Source organism: Danio rerio, chromosome 23, assembly GCF_052040795.2.
Source record: "Danio rerio strain M-AB ecotype USA chromosome 23, GRCz13ab, whole genome shotgun sequence".
Taxonomy (NCBI): domain Eukaryota; kingdom Metazoa; phylum Chordata; class Actinopteri; order Cypriniformes; family Danionidae; genus Danio; species Danio rerio.
Genome location: NC_141043.1, coordinates 722,268 through 744,258, shown reverse-complemented (window position 1 = coordinate 744,258; position 21,991 = coordinate 722,268). Strand labels below are relative to the sequence as shown.

Sequence of the window (21,991 nt, the reverse complement as noted above, 5' to 3'; positions counted from 1 at the left end):
TGGTTCCCTCCATTGTCGTCACCACCCTGGTCCTTTGCTCCCCCAATTTTCTTGGTTCATATTTGGTGGTTTGGGTGTCAAAAATATTTCAAACTCGGCTTTGTGTCTGAACCAGTACTTGAACAGTACTTGAAATCTCAGTTGACCCGATGACATTGGTAATGATCATCTACTGATGGGTCACAGACACAGACGCCAGGCCCTCTGTTCTGTCTGCACTGACCCCTTCCGCAGTATCTGTGTCTGCAAAATTACACCTTCATGATTGTCGTGTGTGTGTGTGTGTGTGTATGTGTGTGTGTGTTAGCGGTCAGATAATGTCAGTGTAACAGAAGTGAGAATGTTAGAGATGGAGAGGAAATGAGAGTACGGCTTCTGTCTTCTTCTCTTTACTCCAAAGCACACAAGGGAAAATGCACACACACACACACACAAACACACACACACACACACACACACACACACACACACACACACACACACACACACACACACACACACACACACCATGTGACAGTATGACCATGTGCTAGTCACACTGAACATACAGTGATGTTGCATTAATCATTGAAAATTTTGTGCTCTTTCTTTTCTGTGTACATGCTTTTTGGAAAACACACACACACACACACACACACACACATGGCGGATCATAACTAAACCAGAATGCTCTTTCACCAGAAAACACAGTCAGGTAAGTATAGAAAAGTTTGGTGGTCAAACGTAAAGCAATGCATATGGTCAAGCTGCCAGCAGCAGAGCCAATGATGCGAGCTGCCGTATGGAAGCATGTGCTGCAGCAGCCAATCACAGCAGCCCTGGGCTGGGATGAAGGAGGAAGTGACCAATGGGCTGCAGGCTCTGCCGGCACATTCCCCAGCTCTTAAGAGGTTAATAAGCAAAGCTGCTCGGCTTCCTGCCAGCACGTCCAGCAGCTCAGAGACGTTCCCACAATGAGTGAAAGCTGCATCACGACAGGACTGAGTCTAATTATACACCCACAGAGAGAGGGAGAGATAGGAGGGGGTCACAAAGGGCGAGCGAGCTGAAGTTTGTGTGTGTGTGAGTCTCTCTCTCTCTCTCTCTCTGAGTGTGTGTATGTGTTAGAGAGAGAGAGAGGGAGCATGCTCACAACGGGTGACACAGGAAAAATACAGAAGATACAGCAAAAGAATGACTAGGTGAGGACAAGGAAAAACACACAGTTTAGAGCATCACACTGGATATCCCTGTCTGCTGCTGCTGCTGCTGCTTCCCATGATCACTCAGTGTGTTTCTCACCATAAACAGACACCCAGAGAGGTAGGACACTTCTGAATGTGTGTGTGTGCTTCTGTTGACAAGTGTGACAGAATAAGTGTTACTGAGAGTCTTCGTGAGACGATATGTTGTGTGGGTATTTGAGTAATGATGGGTCCAAATTTGTGTGTTGTTCAAAGTCTCCGGCTTAATAGAAAAGCACAAGCGCAGGGTTGGGAGCGGAGCACATTTAGAGGACAGCGTTGAAACTGCTGGAAAGAGGTAATAGGGAAGCTGATAGGGCCTCTCAGACATGGCTTTGCAGTTCTGCTCTCTCAAAAATGAACTGTGGACTCATTTCAACCTTGTCTGGCTATTTCAGTCACTATCCCACCTCATGAAGATAGAGGTGAAGTTGGTTTTATATTGGCACATTGGTTCATTTAGCAGTCTCTATATTGTTTAGCATGTTACTCTGAATATTGGATCTGTATTAGCATGCAAGTATGACTTGTAAACAACATTAACACTGTCTAATTGACTGTGAACAATGCTGTACTTTGATAGTCATTTGCTGCTAATATGATTTCACTATTTAGGATACTTTTCTGACATTATATTTTTAAGGAGAATGTCTGAATATCCCGATATACAAGCAAATTTACCTCTATAAAATGAACCGTGGACTTATTTCAACCTTGCTTGGCTATTTCAGTCACTATCCCACCTCATGTAGTAGATCTTTTCATTTCCATTTAGGAAATATTGGCGTGTTATTATTCGGTAAGTCATTCGGAGAACTATAGATTTATTAATATATTTATTTATAGAAGTGTGTGCATCGGTGGCTGTTGATTACACTGACTGGACTATTCAAATGCTTTGGTTTGATGTGAGTGCACATTTCTATCATGAACGCTATCCTTGGACAGCAGACGTGATGAAGCATCCTGTGAATATTTTTGTTTTGCGGTATTTTTTTGAAAATCGAATTAAATCTAGCAGTGAAAGCTGTGTTAAATGCATCAAAGAGCTAATGTAGGATTTATATATCGCACGTTCGTTCATTTACAGTAGCAGTCTCTGTATTGTTTAGCATATTGGATCTGAATTAGCATGCAAGTATGACTTGTAAACAACATTAACACTGTCTAATTGACTGTGAACAATGTTGTACTTTGATAGTCATTGACTGCTAATATGATTTCCCTATTTACAATACTTTTCTGACATTATATTATTAAGGAGAATGTCTGAATATCCGAATGTAAAACCAATTTTACCTCTATTATATCAGTGAAGATTCCTGATGGTTTAGGATCTCTGTCAGTTAACTCAGTGATTCTCAAGCAGCTGCTGCCTCTTTAAGATGTCTATTTTTACAGTAGCACTGGCACACGTGTCTCTCTCTGTGTGTGTGTGTGTGTGTGTGTGTGTGTGTGTGTGTGTGTGTGTGTGTGTGTGTGTGTGTGTGTGTGTGTGTGTGTGTGTGTGTGTGTGAGGTGGAGGCAGTGAGCAGTGAGTCTGTGGGTGTGTGAATAGAGTAGTTCTGCTGGTTTGTGCTTCTCTATGGGAAACTGGGCGGCGAGGCGTCTGCTGGTTAATTAATCGCTCAATCTGCAGGTTCGCTCAGGCGCTCGCAAAGGTTTTTTGAATCAGTTGTCTTGATTTATGTAAAAAATACATTTGTGCTTAAAACATGAAAAAATTACTTTATAAATTATTTTTATTTAGACTTTAGTTTATTTCCCTGTGATGGGTTGCGGTCGGAAGGGCAAAACGTGCTGGATAAGTTGGCGGTTCATTCCGCCGTGGCGACCCCTGATTAATAAAGGGACTAAGCTGAAAAGAAAATGAATGAATGAATGAATGAATGGACTTTAGTTTAATTTAATTTAGTTTACAACAGGAGTCACTGGGCATTTAAAGGTTACCCAAAAATAGTTCACCCTAAATCTTTCATTTCCTCATCATTTACTTACTCGCGTACTAAACATTCATTCATTCATTTCCTTGTCAGCTTAGTCCCTTTATTAATCCAGGGTCACCACAGCGGAATGAACCGTCAACTTATCCAGCACATGTTTTATACAGCGGATGCCCTTCCAGCTGCAAACCATCTCTGGGAAACATCCACACACACTCATTCACACTCATACACTATAGGTGAAGGGTTAGTTCACCAAAAATGAAATTGTATTCTCTCTTTACTCTTTCTCAAGTGGTTCCAAACCTTTGAGTTTATGTCTACTGTTAAACACTAAAGAAGATATTTTGAGGAAAGCTGAAAACCTGACTTCCATAGTAGTTAAAAACAAATATACTGAAAGCAGAAGTTTGCACACACTCTAAAAAAGGAGCATAACCATTTTAAAAAAATGTCTGATGGTAAATCACACTAAATGTTTACTATTTTAGGTCCGTCAGGATGATCTACATTTGCTACATGCCAGAATAATGAGAGAATTTTTTATTCATTTCTAGACAGTCAAAAGTTTACACACATTTCCTTGATATTTTTTAGCTTTGCTTTAAAACTGTATAACTTTGGTCAGATTATCCTTCCACAAGCTTCTCACAATAGTTTGCAGAAGTTTTGGCCCATTCCTCCTAACAGAATTGCTGTAACTGAGTCAGATTTATAGGCTGTCTCGCTTTTTCAGCTCTGCCCACACATTTTCTATAGGATTGAGATCAGGGCTTTGTGATGGCCAAAACATTCCCTCAGTTGTCCTTAAAGCACATTTGAACTAATTTGTCAGTATGCTTAGGGTTTGGAAGAGCCATTTGTGGGCTAGTTGTAATGTCCTGGCTGATGTGTTGAGATGTTGCTTCAGTATTTCTCCATGATGTTCTTTCTTCCTGATGCCATCTATGCTGTGAAGTGGACCAGTCCCTCCTGCAGCAGAACAGCCCCACAACATGATGCTGCCGCCCCCATACTGCACAGTTGGGATGGTGTTCTAGGCTTGTGCGCTTTCCCCTTTGTCATCCAAATGTAACACTGCTCATTATGGCCAAACAGTTCAATCTTAGCTCCATCAGAGCACAGGACATGTCTCCACACATCAGTCTTCAGTCTGTTCCCAGTGTCATTCAGCTAATGGTAATCTGGCTTTGTTGTTGATTCTGGCTTGTTGATTTCCCCATGTTGTCACACAGGGAAGCAGTGTGTTTGAGCTTTTCCTTCAATACTATTCTACAGTTGTGCCTCACATTAACTCAAATGTTGTCAATTAGCCAATCAGAAACCTTCAAAACCCTGACATCATCATCTGAGCTTTTCCAGAGGCAGAATAATCTCATTGTGTGTAAACTTGACTTTCAAGAAAAGTACAAATAACAATTTCTTAATAAATCTCTCTCTCATTACTCTGCTATTAAGCAGAACAGAAACACATGTGATAACACTAACTTACCTAAAAGAGAAAACGTTTAGTCACATTAACATCTGACTTCTTCTTAAATGGTCATGTGCCTTTTTATACAGTGCATGTAAACTTCTGCTTGTAAAGGCTTACAGAGGAAACCTATTTTCAGATTTCTTCAAGATTTCTTCTTCTGTGTTCAACACAAAAGGGAAATTCAGACAGGTTTGGGACAAGTAAAGGCTGAGTAAATGATGGCAGAATGTTTTGGGTGAAGTATCCCCTTAATACTCAGTCCCCTCAAAAGAAGCTGCGTTCGAGTTGAAAGTGCAAATGTGATGAGTTGCAGATCTCTGACAGACGAGTGAACGAGCAGGAGGACATCAGCAGCTCCTGAAAGCTGGCTTAGATGCTGCAGCCCTATTTATACCATCAGGGCTCACCCGTGCTTTGAAGAAGCTTTACACCCAGAACTCCACTAATCCTGCTTTGGCCTCAACCATCAGAGGATTAGCAGTGCTATCGCTCTATCTCTATCTCTTTTTCTCTCAATGGACCATTCATTGTTTCTCTGCAGCGGCATTCAAATCCATTTGTTAGACAGCAGCAGTCACAACACAGCCACACGTCTCTGCTGTATTTTACTAATAACTATAGTGGTGCCTGGAAAAATGGTTTTTGCTCCTCTTTAATGGTAATGATTTGAAAGAAACACCCAGGCCAAAGTATTAAATCTTTAAAGCGGTCACATGCATTAAACCCATTATTGTTGTTGATAACTCTAATTCAGAGTTGACTGCTTTGTCTTCTTAAACTGAAGTTTTCTTCATTGTACTGTGTCTTGAGCTCTGCATAGACAGACACTGGGACAGCAATAATAAACCGTCCACTGGTTCTGGTGTGCAGGTCCTTCACTCCAAAGCATACGTTTCACAGAGTGCTACAGTACGGTATGGTTCCTGCAAGCAAATTTGCATTTGCTGACGGACAGTTTGAGCTCCGTATCAGAATTATGGGAATTATCGGCCCGACATTTTAATTGGACAAACATTTTTTTAGTCTTATGCCTTACCCAGAATATAAAAATGCATTTAAATTATATACTTTAATCAGTACTACCGGAACGTGAAGAGACTTTAAACCACCAAATGTTTGTGAAGACGATCACCTACTGCACCTTTAAGCCTTTAAATAACATTAACTAATTAAACTATATTGTAAAGTGTCACCAAAATATACACGTATGCTCAATCTCAATTCGTTGTTGGATTTGTGAGCACAAAGCATCCGCCTTTTGAATGCATAACATAGCACATACCATCTTCCAAACCTTTATGTGTAATATCTAAAGAAATGTGTGTGAGCTGCGATTGGTCAAACCATTGACATGTTGTCAAGAAGATACAGCATATGATTGGTTAAAGAGAACAAACAAAACAGATGCTTGAAGACACTACCTTTCAGTTCTCCTTTACGATGAAAAAGATAAAAACACTCTCACTTCCTGCCTTCTGTCATCAATGAAGATGCAGCATAGGGGTATGGTTTGCGTGTTGGGCCCGTACAGCATTCTGGTTCACATGAGACTGGCGGATCTCCAGTTATGATCCAAGCAGAAGCACAAAACTCACATATGTGTAGCATAGCATGGTTATAAGTGTGTGTTCATAGTTATATATGTGATCCATTAATTAATAAAGAATTTTTTATCCCAGACAAATCCTCAGTGTTAAATAATGTCCAAGTCCACAGGGAGTGCAAGTAACCCTGAAGCAGAGCGGCCGGAAGTGAAGTGAACTAGACTCACTCTACAGTCTGACCTTTAGTGGTGACACTTGCAGAACCACTGAAGAGGAGCAAGATGAACAGACAAACATGATAAAACTGCAAAAACACCATCTCAGTGTTTACTCATCAGCCATTTGGACTTGAATGGATTATTTATATTTCATATAGGACAGTTATATAGGCTTGAGCACCTTTTGAGAGATCAGGAGAGTGAGCTTTACCTGCACGGCATCCCTAGCAGGGGTGTAAATCAGATGTCTCACCATGATATAGTATTATTTATTTATAACTCATGTCTAATAACTGATTTATTTTCTCTTTGTCATGATGACAGTAAATAATATTAGACTAGATATTCTTCAAGACACTTCTATACAGCTTAAAGTGACATTTAAAGGCTTAACTAGGTTAATTAGGGTAAAGTTAGAGTAATTAATAAAGGCTTAACTAAGTTATTTAAGGTAACTAGGCAGGTCAGGGTAATTAGGCAAGTTATTGTATAACGATGGTTTGTTCTGTAGACTATCGAAAAAAATATAGCTTATAGGGGCTAATAATATCGACCTTAAAATGGTGTTTAAAATATTAAAAACTGCTTTTATTCTAGCCGAAATAAAACAAATAAGACTTTTTCCAGAAGAAAAAATATTATCAGGCATACTGTGAACATTTCCTTGATCTGTTAAACATCATTTGGGAAATATTTTTAAAAATAAACTAAAAAAGGGGGCAAATAAATCTGGCTTCAACTGTATATGCCGATGGTGTAGTCAAAACACCAGAAGACCAGAATACACTTTAAGTAGAAAGGACTTCATGCAGGTTTGTGGTGTATTTTCCAGCAGGGCTGAGATCCCGATCTCTCCTCCTCACCTTCACCTCCTCTGGTCTTCCGGAGATCTGCTGCATCATAAAGATTTCCGAGCTCAGAAACATGATCGGCCCAAAGAAGTGCTGCACACGGGAAAAACGATTCACATACGGCACAGAAATGCAGCTAGCTGGGTCACTAAATATTGGAATGAATCAAATGCATCTTTGGTCCTTAACAGAGTGCTGTCTGTTGAATCCGATGTCTCTGTAATTCATCTTTGGTTTCAATAAAAATAATTAAAAAAAACATTTATTTAACCCAGGCTCATTCTGAAAAAGTACCCCTGTATACATTTCTGGAGAGCGCCAAATACGTCCCTGGAGCTATGTTTTTTTTTTTGCTGTTTTTGTTTTCGCAAATCCACCAGAGGCCCCTTGTGTGCGCTTTTTCAGATCTCAAATTTCTCTCGTGAGTGCCATTCACACCTGCTGTTCTCACGTAAATCCACCAGAGGCCACTGTTGACTGACTGACCCACCCTCCTCCTTCCCTAAATCCAACCAATAGTGTTTTCAAAAGCACAGACTGACCCAATCACCCACTTCCCATATTAAAAAAATTATTACTGGTCTATAAATCACTAAATGGCCTAGGAGCTCAATACATTACAGATATGCTCACTGAATATAAACAGATCGCTCAGATCTTCATTCTTTAATAACCTGTTTTAACACAGTTTAATGTTTTTAATCATTTTTATCACCTGTGATTTAATTTTTTTATACTTGTCTTTTTTTCAACCCAGACTCATTCTGAAAGCGTAGTCCCGTGGACGTTTCTGGAGACCGCGAAATACGTCCCGGGAGGTACATATTTTTGCAGTTTTTGTTTTTGCTTATCAGCGAGAGGCCGCTGTGCGTGCTTATTTGCGTCTCGAATGTCTCTCGCGAGGGCGCGCCAGTTCTCACGTAAAAAGCCGCCAGAGGCCGCTGTTGAGCGATCGTCTGTCCGACTGAATGACTGAACGGATGTCTAAGCGGTCGACCAATCGACTGACCCAGCCACCCTCGTCCTTCTCTAAACCCAAGCCACAATTTACAAAAGCCGACCAGAAAAAGAAAAGCCCTCGACTGATTTTGACCGCGTTTTCGGATTTCACCACATTCATATCAGTGATTTTATTTTCTTATACTTGTCTTTTTTTCAACCCGGGCTCATTCTGAAAACGTAGTCCCGTGGACGTTTCTGGAGACCGCAAATTACGTCCCGGGAGTTACGTATTTTTGCAATTTTTGTTTTTGTAAATTTGCGAAAGGCCGCTTTGTTTGCTTTTTCGGATCCCTAATGTCTCTGGCGAGTGCCGTTCATGCCCGCGCAAAAGAGAACAGCATCACACCGCCCCGTAGAGTTCGCTTAAAAAAATAAAATGCAGCCATACGTACCTCCCGGGACGTATTTCGCGGCCTCCAGAAACGTCCACGAGACTACGTTTTCAGAATGAGCCTGGGTTGTTTTTTATTCCTGTTTATGTAAAGCACTTTGAATTGCCACTGTGTATAACATGTGCTGTATAAATAAACTTGCCTTGCCTAAAAAGCAATCCAGAAAAGAAAAGACCTCACCGCCGCCTGATTTTCACCTTATTTTCAGATTTTACCACATTCTCGCCCTGTTATTCACACGCTCAATTTACTCAATTTATTTTTTGGATTCTCTTTTTGTCTTACCTGATATCTGGAACTGGACTCAATTTCCCATCGTCAGCTAGAGGGGCAAACTGTAAATAAAAACAGTGTCACACCGCTCCGAAGCGTTCATTTAAATAAAAAAAAGAATTGCAGCCTTACATACCTCCGGCTACATAATTCACGGCCTCCAGAAACAACTACGGGACTATGTTTTCAGAATGAGCCTGTGTTGTCTTTTATGGACAAGCACACCCTTAAGTCCACAAAGTGGCACTCATAGATTTGTAATTCAAACAACGTGGCGCAAAACGTTAGAATTAGGGTTGCGCTGGTCTGAAAATAGCAACAAATCACACCAAACACGGCTTATTGCGCCGGTGTATGATAGGGCCCATCATGTTTACGTTCGTCAAATGGACCAAAAGTGATCATGGAGCTGTTCATTGGGGTGTCCTGTACTTGCTAAATAGTGCCTCCATACTAATAATGAATAGAGACATTAATTAGAGACATTCTGCTTTATTTTTTTCTTTACAACACTTCTACTTGACTAACATCCAAATGCATGTCAGACGTGTAATTAAAGTGAAGTAACTGTGTGCTACTCTGTGCAGTCCCATCCAAAGAAGCGCCTATGTGAATGTGCCAGATTCTCCTTCAGAAATATGTTTTCAAAGAGAACGCTGACACTGCATCCGCTGGACTGTGTGTGTGTGTGTGTGTGTGTGTGTGTGTGGCTTACAGTTTTGGTTTGACTCAGAGGTTTCTGTGACACCACGGACTCTCGGAGATAGAGGCTCTGTGTAGGATGAGTCTTCTTGAACATCTTCTCTCCTACTGCTGTCTCTTTTTCTACCCTGCCCTTTTGACTTGACATTATTTTTTTCTATCTCCTTCACTCTTTCTCTCTCTCAGCAGCTTTGCGTCTTGCTGTCTCCCACTCATGTGTTATCAGATCACTGTAAAAACTTTTTGGTGTGAATGTGCAGTTGATTCCTGGTGCCAAGTTCAGCATTGTTCCTTACAATCACTCTGTTATGTCTACGGATGTAGTTGGATTGACTGACAGTTAATCAACACAGGCTCATTCTGAAAGTGTAGCCCTACATACATTCTTGGAGATCACGAATTATGTAGCCAGAGGAACGTATGCTGCCTGCATTTCATCTTTAAAATGAATGCTTAGGGGCGGTATGATGCTGTTCCTTTTGGTGCTACCAGCTCTGTACTAAGTACAGTTGAGATTTACCCATATTTATATTCATATTTTTACAGTACACAAATATTGAGGGAAAATATTTACAGTAATTTACCGTACTGTAATGTTATGATTTTGAAGGTTGTAGTACATTCACAGAGGCCTCACTGACTTACTACAGGTGAGATTTTACTCATATTTTCATTGATATTTTTACATAACACATATAATGAAGATAAATATTTACAGTAATTCACTGTACAGTAATGTTAACATTTTTAAAGGTTGTAGTACATCCTCAGTGGCGTCACTGACTTACTACTGGTGAGATTTACCCATATTTATATTAATATTTTTACAGTACAAAATATTGTGGGAAAATATTTACAGTAATTTACCGTATTGTAATGTTATGATTTTAAAGGTTGTAGTACATTCACAGAGGCCTTACTGACTTACTACAGATGAGATTTTATCCATAATTATATTTATATTTTTACCATAAATAATATTAAATAATAATATTAAAGAAAAATATTTATAGTAATTCACTGCACAGTAACTATAAAATTCTAAAGGGTGTAGTACATTTACAGAGGCCTCACTGACTTACTACAGGTGAGATTTTACCCATATTTTCAATTATATTTTTACAGTACACAAATAAAGAAGATAACTATTTACAGTAATTTACCGTACTGTAATTTTAATACTTTAAACGATGAAGTACATTCACAGAGGCATTACTGATTTATTACAGGTGAGATTTTACCCATATTTATATTCATATTTTTACATTACAAAAATATTGAGGGAAAATATTTACAGTAATTTACTGTACCGTAATGTTATGATTTTAAAGGGTGTAGTACATACTCAGAGGCCTCACTGACTTACTACAGGTGATATTTTACTCATATTGTCATTCATATATTTACATAACACATATAATAAAGATAAATATTTAAAGTAATTCACTATACAGTAATTTTAAGATTTTAAAGGTTGTAGTACATTCTCAGAGGCGTCACTGAGTTACTGCTGGTGAGATTTTACCCATATTTATATTCATATTTTTAAAGTACACAAATATTGAGGGAAAATATTTACAGTAATTTACCGTACTGTAATATTATAATTTTAAAGGGTGTAGTACATTCACAGAGGCGTCACTGACTTACTACAAGTAAGATTTTACTTATATTTTCAATTATATTTTAACAGTACACAAATAAAGAAGATAACTATTTACAGTAATTTACCGTGCTGTAATTTCATTACTTTAAATGGTGTAGTACATTCACAGAGACCTTAATAACTAAGTACAGGTGAAATGTTGCCCATGCTTATATTCATATTTTTACAGTACACTAATATTGAGGGAAAATATTTACAGTAATTTACCGCACATTAACTATATAATTATAAAGGGTGTAGTACATTCACAGAGGCCTAACTGATTTGTTACAGGTGAGATTTTACCCATATTTATATTCATATTTTTACAGTACACAAATATTGAGGGAAAATATTTACAGTAATTTACTGTACTGTAATGTTATGATTTTAAAGGGTGTAGTACATTCACAGAGGCCTCATTGACTTAAAAAATGTAAAAAGTTATGGAATAACGTGTACAGAAAAAAGTTAAATTCAATGATACAGATTTTAATAAAGAGAAAGTAAAGTGCATTTGTAAAAAGGTTTACATGTGCCAGGGTCATATTTTAACCAAATATCTAAATATAAACAAAACATTAATTCGGTCCATGGTAGTAAATCTAGGCTTCATTTTACCTTTCATTTTGATGTTGATGGAGAATCAGGTGTGATAAATAAGAGATACAGAATGCTGATCCCATGATGAGAGTTGAGCAGCACTGCGTTTCTGAGCAGATGACCATTGATAAGCGTCTTCTTCCCACTCAGGGACACTTCTCAGCTTACACCGTACACACTTCCATCAGGATTCAGACTTTCAGTGTGCGAGAGGCTAGCCAGCATGATGCCACAGAAGCCAAGCAACAAACACTGCAAAATATGTCCCTCGCTGTTTGTTTTGGCTGCTTCAGAAACTCAGATTAGCATGGAGGAGATAGCTCTGGCTTCTTGTTCAGCAGGTACTTTACAAAACACAACGCAACTCTGACTGAATCAGTACAGCTGCTGCTCATCTTTATTCCACAGCCCTGCCAAAACAACTGATAAAGGAACTTTTGTCTTGTTTCTAGTCTAAAAATAAAAAATCTTATTTTCTAGTGGAACTTAAAATTAAGATTAAAATTTTTATCACAACAAAGTAATCTGCCAATGGCAGCCCGGGCTCATTCTGAATACGTACCCCTGTATAATGTATCTGAATACATGGTAAAAAGCCAGAGGTTTCTGTTTCTGGGTTGCTTTTGAAAACACTGTCGGTTGGGTTTAGGAAAGGTGGTGGGCGGGTGATTCGTTGCTTTTGAAAACACTATTGGTTGGGTTTAGGAAAGGAGGAGGGTCGGTCAGTCAGTCAGTCAGTAAACATCATTTATTGGTGATTTATAAAGCATGACTAGTCCTCACTTTAGATTAGGTCACAAAACTGCAGGAAGTTGTGTTAATAAAGCATTTATTGACATACAAATGAACCATCAACATGTGCCTGAATAATCAGATAGATAAATGTTAATTTGAATAGTTTAGTAATCATTTACTATATCTGAATGATTTTTAAAACCCCTACTTTTAAATACAACTAATTTGTAAATAATGCAATACTTAATTTAGTAGTGAAAAATTAATCAGCAACAAAATATGAAGGCACAATTATTAAGCACATTTTAAATGTGCTTGTCAAGAACAGAGCATTTGTATCTGCAGTTATAAACTGCTCACTAACATATATTAATGTAGAGTTAATGCTTAACTGATAATGATTTCATTATTTGCTAATGCTTAATAAATGATTTATAGTGTGTAGTTATTATAAAGTGATACCCTTTTTCCTTCTGACATAAGATTATTCTGCTTCCCCAATTGTCAGATTATTTTGCTTGTTTTAAGGAAAAACTCACTTAATTTTAACTCATTACTTTTGGAAACAACACTATATTTTGTGCTTGTCTAAAAAATGCTTCTTGATTTAAGAGTAAGAAAAGCATTTGGGGGAATAAGAGTGCCTTTGGCCTATTTGTTGTTTTTGTTTTTGGCCTTTCTCTGGCCCCCGGCCATTCACTCCAAAAAGTTCATTTAAGTTAATTAACGCCACTGCTGGAGTTTATACAGGTCAGGAAAATATGATCACATCATGCCAATTTAGTCTTCCTACACTCTCAGAAATAAAGATATGTGAGTTGTCACTGGGGTGGTATCTTTTCAAAAGGTACACATTTGTACCTGAAAGGTCCATATTAATAACTCGAGGATGCATATTAGTACCTAAAAAGTACAAAAGTATTCCTCTTTAAATTTGTAGGTACTAATATATACTTATGAGGGACCAATATGGACCCATTACGTACAAACCTTTACGTACCTTTTGAAAAGATACCACCCCGGTGACAGCTCACGCACCTTTATTTCTGAGAGTGTACACTGGCTTTCTGTTAAAGGGTTAGTTCACACAAAAATAAACGTTCTCTTATTAATTAATCTCCCCTATGTTGTTTTAACCCTCTGAGACTTTTGTTCATCTTCTTAACACAAATTAAGATATTTCTTCATTGGCAATCTTTATTAAAGACATACTTTTTTAGTAAACATTTACACAATGAATCCCATAAACTGCACCAAAAAAAAAAATGCTTTCCATAGAGTGTTTGTCTTGTTTCTAGTCCAAATTACTAAAATAAAAATAAATACTAATGGTTTGTAAAGAATGCCATACTTCATTGTCATGAAAAATTAATCTGTAGCAAATTATGTACAATCATTAAGCACATTTTCACATCACCCAGAAAGGCGCATTTAAATAAAACATAATAGTATTATTGTTGTTGTTGGTTGTTGTTGTAGTTGTAGTTGTTATTATTATTATTATTATTATTATTATTATTATTATTATATTGTTATTATTATTGTTGTTATTAATATTATTATAATTATTATTGTTGTTGTTATTATTATTGTCATTATTATGATTAATGTTATTAGTGTTGTTGTTATTATTATTTTATTATTGTTGTTGTTGTTGTTGTTATTGTTGTTATTGTTATCATTATTTTATTATTATTATTATTATTGTTATTATTATTATTGTTATTATTATTTTGTTATTATTATTATTGTTGTTTTTATTGTTGTTATTATTATTATTAATATTTGTATTATTATTATTATTATTGTTGTTATTGTTATTATTCTTATTATTAATATTGTTATTTTATTATTATTATTATTATTATTATTATTATTAAAAGTGCTTATAAGTCAGGAATTGAGCATTTGTATGTGTGTAATAAAGTGTTACTAACAAATCAAGTTGAACAATAATCAATTTAATTAGTTTAAATTCAGCCCATATAAATTGTTTGCATCAGTTTTGCCGAAATCTTTTAATTTTTAGTGCTTCTTGATTTGAGAGTTTTAAAATAACTGGACTAGAAACAAGACAAAAGATGCTCTACGTGAGGACAGCATTTAATGTTTCCCCAGTTTATGATCAGAAATCCCTGATTGCTGCTTACGGTACAAGCATGAAACAGGAGCTGCATCACTATCCATCTACATACTTGTCACGTATGTAAATGCATATGCTCAGAGTTGAGAGTGTGTGTTTGAGAGCGATAGGATGAGTGGGAGTGTGTGTAATTACCCGTCTGTTATTGCATGCGTGTGTGTGTGTGTGTGTGTGTGTGATAGAGTGTGTGCTTATCCCTTTCTCGGTGAGTAAGGCGAGTGGGCGACAGCAGCAACTGGTCTGCCTGTGTGTTGTTGCACAGCAGACATGCCTCTCAGTGCACGCTATTACTCATTTCCTCAGCCTTGTGTACATGCACACACACGCACAAACTCTCACACTTCTTCACCGTCAGCCTTGCAGCCTTTCGACATGGTGTGACACCACAGTTTGCCTGTAGATTTGCAAACGCCGTTGCATCAGTGGTGTGTCTGCATGTGTGTGTGTGTAGATGCAGGTGTGATGGACTGCAGTGGCGTCACACGGGAATCTGCACAGAACAGCCCATCCAGGTCAGTCTCTTCAGGTCAGCGGTGCTTTTCGTTCTGATCACGCTTTGACTCCTGCTTCTGTGTGCTGGAGATGTGCTGCTACTCTTCATTCTGTCATTATTTTCACTTCCTTTTTATTGCTGCTCTTGGTTGTTCATTGAGCGATGCTTTGCAGGTAGTGTGAACTAGAGCTGCAGAGTTAACAGAACTATTTCAGTTAAGCCTCGGTGTTATTGCAAAGGTTAACTGTAGTAAATGTCAGGTTAAGATATGTCGTCTGACCACTAAGAAAAGCAGTTTGCAGAACTTTCAAGTTCCTATGGGTATTTCAAAATCCTATGGGATTTTTTAAGATTCTTTTTAAATACACTAACCGGCCACTTTATTAGGTACACCTGTCCAACTGCTCGTTAACGCAAATGTCTAATCAGCCAATCACATGGCAGCAGCTCAACACATTTATGCATGTAGACATGGTCAAGATGATCTTCTGCAGGTCAAAGTGAGCATTAGAATGGGGAAGAAAGGGGATTTAAGTGACTTTGAACGTGCCACGGTTGTTGGTGTTTCAGAAACTGCTGATCTACTGAGATTTTCATGCACAACCAAGGTGCAAATGCCTTGTCGATGAGGCCAGAGGTCAGAGGAGAATGGCCAGACTGGTTCCAGCTGATAGAAAGGCGACAGTAACTCAAATAAGCACTCGTTACAACCGAGCTCTGCAGAAGAGCATCTCTGAACACACAACACGTCCAACCTTGAGGCGGATGGGCTACAGCAGCAGAAGAGCACACCGGGTGCCGCTCCTGTCAGCTAAGAACAGGAAACTGAGGCTACAATTCACACAGACTCACCAAAACTGGACAATAGAAGATTGGAGAAACGTTGCTGCTCTGATGAGTCTCCATTTCTGCTGACACATTCGGATGCTCGGCTCACAATTTGGCCTCAACAACATGAAAGCATGGATCATCCTGCCTTGTATCAGCGGTTCAGGCTGGTGGTGGTGGTGTAATGGTGTGGGGGAGATTTTCTTTGGGTCCATTAGTACCAATTGAGCATCAATGCCACAGCCTACCTGAGTATTGCTGCTGACCATGTCCATCCCTTTATGAGCACAGTGTCTCCATCTTCTGATGGCTACTTCCAGCAGGATAACGCAGCATGTCATAAAGCTCAATCATCTCAGACTGGTGAACATGACGATGAGTTCACTGTACTCAAATGGCCTCCACAGACACCAGAGCTCAATCCAATAGAGCAGCTTTGGGATGTGGTGGAGATTGGCATCATGGATGTGCAGCCAACAAATCTGCAGCAGCTGTGTGATGCTATCATGTCAATATGGAGCAAAATCTCTGAGGAATATTTCCAGTAGCTTGGAATCAGCAGTTCTGAAGGAAAAAAGTGGTCCAACCCGGTACTAATAAGGTGCACCTAATAAAGTGGCCGGTGAGTGTATATCAATTTGCAGTGCGTTTTCCATTTACAATAACTCACATCACAGCAGTTTATTGTCACAACAAAAATCTTTAAAATTAATATTTAAATGTTGTTTCTCCATGTTCAGTTCAAGATTTCTCTTCGTGCATCATGAATTGCTATCATGTGCAGCGTTCAGACACGAAACACACATATATCAATCTACACATACAGCATAATGAAGCACTTTTAATCACTTGACAGATCAATGTTTTATTTAAGGAAGAGTCTTAATGCTCAACTCTCTCTCTCTCTCTGTTATTCAAGTAAATATTCCCCCCACAGATTATTCATTCCAGAACTTGATTTGTTTTTTTCTTTTACTCAACATGCGATGAGCGCTGAACAGTTTGCCGGCCTACGTTTCCTGACAGGATCCCTATATAACCCTCTTAGCCTTCTTTGGTCACTGTAGATGTATGGACTCAGTTTCCATGGAGACGACAACAGGGTATTGGGTTCAGTCCATGCAGACAGTGTGGTAGACAGAGGCGTAGAGAGAGACCAGATGTGCTGGCACTGTGCAGCAGTCAAATATAAGTGCCTAATTCAGAGTGTTGAACTGACATTACAGAAACTCCTCCATAAGAAGGTGTAAATGACTAGCATCTTTCACTACTTTAAGGAGGTTTGTGTGTGTGTGCATGTGTGTGTGTATTTGATCACAGTTTTGTTACAACAAATGATTTTTTTCTGAACTTTTAAGTATCAAAGGCATACGTCAACATTTGGATGTAAAAAAAAAAATAAAAATAAGAGTCATGCCCACCATAATAATGGATATTTCCCTTGATATTTTCTCTTGCTTTTGTTACTTTTTATAGTCATTTAGGACAAAGTTAGATGTGTTTGGAAAAACCACCACCAAGATCGATATCTTTAGTTGTTATTATTATTAATTTTGTGTATCTGTCTGTTCAAACATGCACCCAAAACCCGGACTCTCACTCTGCTTCGTACAGATTTATCACTATAGAGCGCGTCAGCTGACAGTCACGCACTGCTATATGACTGTTTTGAGCCTTGCATAGGAGGGGCCACGGCACCTGTAATGAAAAGGAAAAGGGAATCCCGTGATTTTATATTTATTTTAAAGTATTTTCATGTCTAAATAAAACTAAAGCACAGAACAGACTCACGTTTAAGAGCAAGGGCGGCCCCTGGTGGTTGGGCTGTATGGGTTGTCTATAGGGAGGATTGGCTCTTCAATGTTTATTGCCACCCTTCAGCGAAAGACTGAAAATAATACGGGAAAATACCTTTACGGGATGATTGCGGGACAGAACTGTAAAATACGGGAGAATCCCGGGAAAAACGGGAGGGTTGACAGGTATAATCAAAGGTAGGTATCATAATATATTAGTGATTGGCTTTGGAGAGGATGACAACTGGGATTGTTCTGCTTGGACAGCGAGTGCCTACATTCAAAATACAGAACTTAGATACGTCAGAAAGACACAAACATTTGAACCAACTATTATTAAACATCTAATTTAGCCAAATGTTCTATTTTATCCTTAAATTTATGTTTTTTAGTTCAAATAAATATATCTAAAGCAATCATAATTGCTGTGCAAGTAAAAACTGTTTGTAGTTTGACCACATGCTGGAATTAAGAAACACAAACAGAATTTGCTCATAGTATTTTAATATCATCAGTTAAAGGTGTTTTACGAGCAAACAAAGTCATTTCAGAGTGATTCCACATGTCTTCATGACCAATATGTAATTGGCTCAGTGCGTTTCACTTTCATTTAAACGTTTCAGGCATTCAGAAATGTGTCATTCAGAGTTGTTTCTGGCTTTGATGCTCTGCGAGTGATCAGTGATGTGTGTTTTCTTCTCCTCTTTCTCCTGTCAGGTGAGTGTGTGTTCAGGAGCTGGCGGTGTGTGACTTGAGCTGTGCGTGATGCTGATCAGAACTCATCTCTCTCCAAGCCCTTTGCTCTCCCCAGCCCATGTAACCTAGTGTGGCCTAGGAGGCCCGTGGGATTGTCCCATGAATCCAAGCCCAGACCGCAGCAAGGAATGTCTCCCCCCAAAAAAGAGGGAGTCCCGCCAGGGCTCTACGGATCAGCCAGCCCCAGAGGATGACTTCAAACCTCCTGCACCTTTCCGGAGCCGGAGGCCACATCAGCCTACAGAGGGTCCCAGAGAGGGTGGGGATCTGCTGCCACCTGTCCCGCTGCCGCTACCCTGGCCGGTGTCCTACACCCCCTCTATCCATCCCCACACATACCTGCCTCTACAGCTGGGGGAGCGGCGCGGGTCCTGGAGAGAGGCGCTGTGTGGACGGGGTGTGGATGGAGGACTGGAGCAGAGCGTTCCTCAGCACTCTCGCTGGCTCAGCAGTGACATCCCTCACATTAACATGCAGCCGCTCCTCTCCGTGCCCACATTCAAGAGTGTCTACAGTGGGGATTCCAGGGAAATGTGGTCCTGTGGCCTCAGTCGGCCAGACTACAGCTCATCTCTGTTCTCCCCCCATGTCTTCCCACAGCCTGCCGTTTATCCGCCCGACAGCCTCCCCGACAGCAGACTCAGGTACCAGAGTAGGCGGCACAACGGCATCGATGGCCAAGACTGCAAGTCTGGGTTCAGCAGAAGGGTGCCCTCCTGCAACGACTATGGGAATGACAGCGTCAGCAGGTTAGATGCTCCACATGCCAATGGCAGAAGAAGACAGGAGAACACAAGCAGACAGACCCCTGAGAAGCGCCTTCCGCCACAAGTGAGTACAAGTGCACATTCCTCACCGTGGGACAGGGACCCTCGGGGAACACCCAAAGCTTCAATGCCCCCCTCACCTGACACAAAGGCAGGGAAGGCCATCACTTCTCAGGACCATTTTGGTGGTAGTGCCTCTCCGGCCGGAGCTCAGATCTACTATACTCTGGGGTCTCTTTGTCCTTCTGCTCAGCAGAACCCTCAAGTGTTCCCACAGCCGAGATCTCCCCTGTCCTGCTCCGCAAGGAGCTCCCAGAACCAACACAACAGCCATGGTGTAGAGACAGACTGGAGTTCTCCAGCAGGACCCTGCCGCCCTCCCCTTGCTGTGCTCATGGGTCCAGACCCTCCACCTTCTGCAGTCCTACCTCATTTTGCCAAAGGTTCCCTGATTGAACTAGCTGGTGGCCATCTGAAAAGGGTGGAGGAGCTGAAGACAGAAGACTTTTTGCGCAGTGCTGACACCTTGCCGGAGTTTCACCTGAGCTCCTGCACTATTCTGTTGATCTCACCAGGACCCACTTACGGATTCAACCACTTGCAGGTCTTGCTCACAGACCGAAACACTCAGGTTAGTCCAGCTCAACACACATGCATACACAAATGAAACTACAGTCAACCCTGGAATGATTCACACACTTGCGGCATGATTCCAGACTTGACTGTATAAGCACAGCTCAAGTGAAGACACAGTTTACTAGTGATGTCCACAGTCTACCAGAATAATGAGGAAAAATATACACACAAACACGGGTAACCATGAAAATGAACTTGAAACCTCTTCCTGATGCAACGACTGAACCAGCAGTCACGTGCACATAGAGATCATGAATTTGTTGATGCTGATATAAATCTCTGAGATAAAAGTGAATGTTCTCTGAAAAGTTCTGGCAGAGTTCACCTAAGGAAAAAAACATTATTGAGAAGAGAGTCTCTAATAAAGTAGTCAGCTTTGTACATTGAGTAAATGATTGTCCAGTAATGTGGAAGCTCAGTGTTCAAATTCAGAGAGTTTAAATGAAAACAGAAGCAGTGATAATGAAGTGAGGATTGACCAGTAGTGGAAATTTGCACTGAATTTTGGAAATGCTGTTGTGGTTTAATTGTTTAAAACAGTATAAGGAACAGTCATAAAAGAGTTGCCTAAATGACATACTACTTCCAGTGTGCACTTCACTATACCGTGAATGACTTGGGGTTTGGAAATGACAGTGATGTGATGTAACTGGAGTTTTTAGGTCAAATAACAGTAAGAACAGATCTATAAAAGATCTAAAGACATTGTACGTACTCTACAGTACTCTACGGTTTCAATAAGGCATATTTACACTGTCTGAATTGCTCTATATATAGAACATATCTACTGTCTCCTATAGAATGCATGACGATGAGAATTGTTTGGGGAGTTTATTGTGTGGTTAAGGATCTTGAGACAGTTTTGTTGATTGGCTAATTGTCAGATTTCCAGTGTACCACTGTGCCTTTCATTAATTTGACTGGAGAAGTAAAAAGGTTTGGTCATTGTCTCATTTCCACACTAATTAAATGAGTAGTGGCTCGCCATTTATAAGCATTAAATGCTTGAAATAGCAGACCCAAACATCACCTCGCTGAGATCAGAAATACCCACAGTAAACAGGAAACACTTGGGTTTATTACACCAGGGTATTCCAGTTATCCGGTGCTTGGGTAGATCATTATGTCTATAATCAACTGCATAAAGCAACTGACTGAACTATTCTCTGTTGTTGTTCAGGAGCTTCTGACGGTGTTATCGGAGTACCCGTTCTTCGTGCGGGACCGCGGCTGGTCGTCTTGCAGTCCCCAGCGGAGCGCGCAGCTGTACGGCCTGCAGTGTCGACAGCTCAGCACAGGAGACGTGTGTCTGGCCCTGACCCCTACCCCCACACACAAACCCAACCTCGCCCCCAGCGAGAGCCGGGGCCCACCGGGGGGCAGCAGAGAGCCTCCATCCGGCACTGAACTCCAGAACACACATCGGCCCCGCAAGAGACGCTGGTCGGCCCCTGAGCTGGAGCCCGGAGGCCAGACACACACACACAGCCCTTTACCTCAGCACTCCCACACACACCACTGATGATCTGACACTCTTCACCTGCTTTAGTTGTAGGAGTGCTCCCCAACCCTGTCCCTGGAGGCACACCAATGGTACATTTTTTTATATGTCTCACTTAACTTCAGGTTTTGGAGTCTCTTCTAATGTTCTGATGAGCTGATGTAGGTGTGTTTAATTAGGGAGAGGTTAAAAATGTCAACCCAGGCTCATTCTGAATACGTACCCCTATGTACATTTCTGGAGAACGCCAAATATGTCCCAGGAGCTACGTTTCTTTGCATTTTTTTTCTCTAATCCACCAGAGGTCACTGTGTACGCTTTTTCAGATCTCAAATTTCTCTCATGAGTGTTATTCTCGCCTGCTGTTCTCACGTAAATCCACCAGAGGCCGCTGTAGACTGACTGACTGATCAACTGACCCACCTTCCTCCATCCCTAAACTCAACCAGTAGTGTTTTCAACA

At 40.1% G+C, this 21,991-nt stretch overlaps 1 protein-coding gene across 1 annotated transcript; it reads left to right on the top strand.

The window, feature by feature from the left end:
• The first annotated feature begins 1,158 nt into the window (after positions 1-1,158).
• On the top strand, positions 1,159-21,991 carry zmp:0000000926. Its single transcript, XM_087306364.1, has 3 exons — positions 1,159-1,302; positions 18,586-20,022; positions 21,208-21,991. The coding sequence occupies exons 2-3, from the start codon at positions 18,724-18,726 to the stop codon at positions 21,547-21,549; spliced, it is 1,641 nt and encodes a 546-aa protein (XP_087162490.1). The 5' UTR covers positions 1,159-1,302; positions 18,586-18,723; the 3' UTR covers positions 21,550-21,991.

Coding starts and splice junctions, on each gene's coding strand:
- zmp:0000000926 (XM_087306364.1), top strand. CDS start 18,724: ATGAATCCAAGCCCAGACCGCAGCAAGGAATGTCTCCCCCCAAAAAAG. Junction 20,023..21,207: donor TCACAGACCGAAACACTCAG/GTTAGTCCAGCT, acceptor GTTGTTGTTCAG/GAGCTTCTGACGGTGTTATC.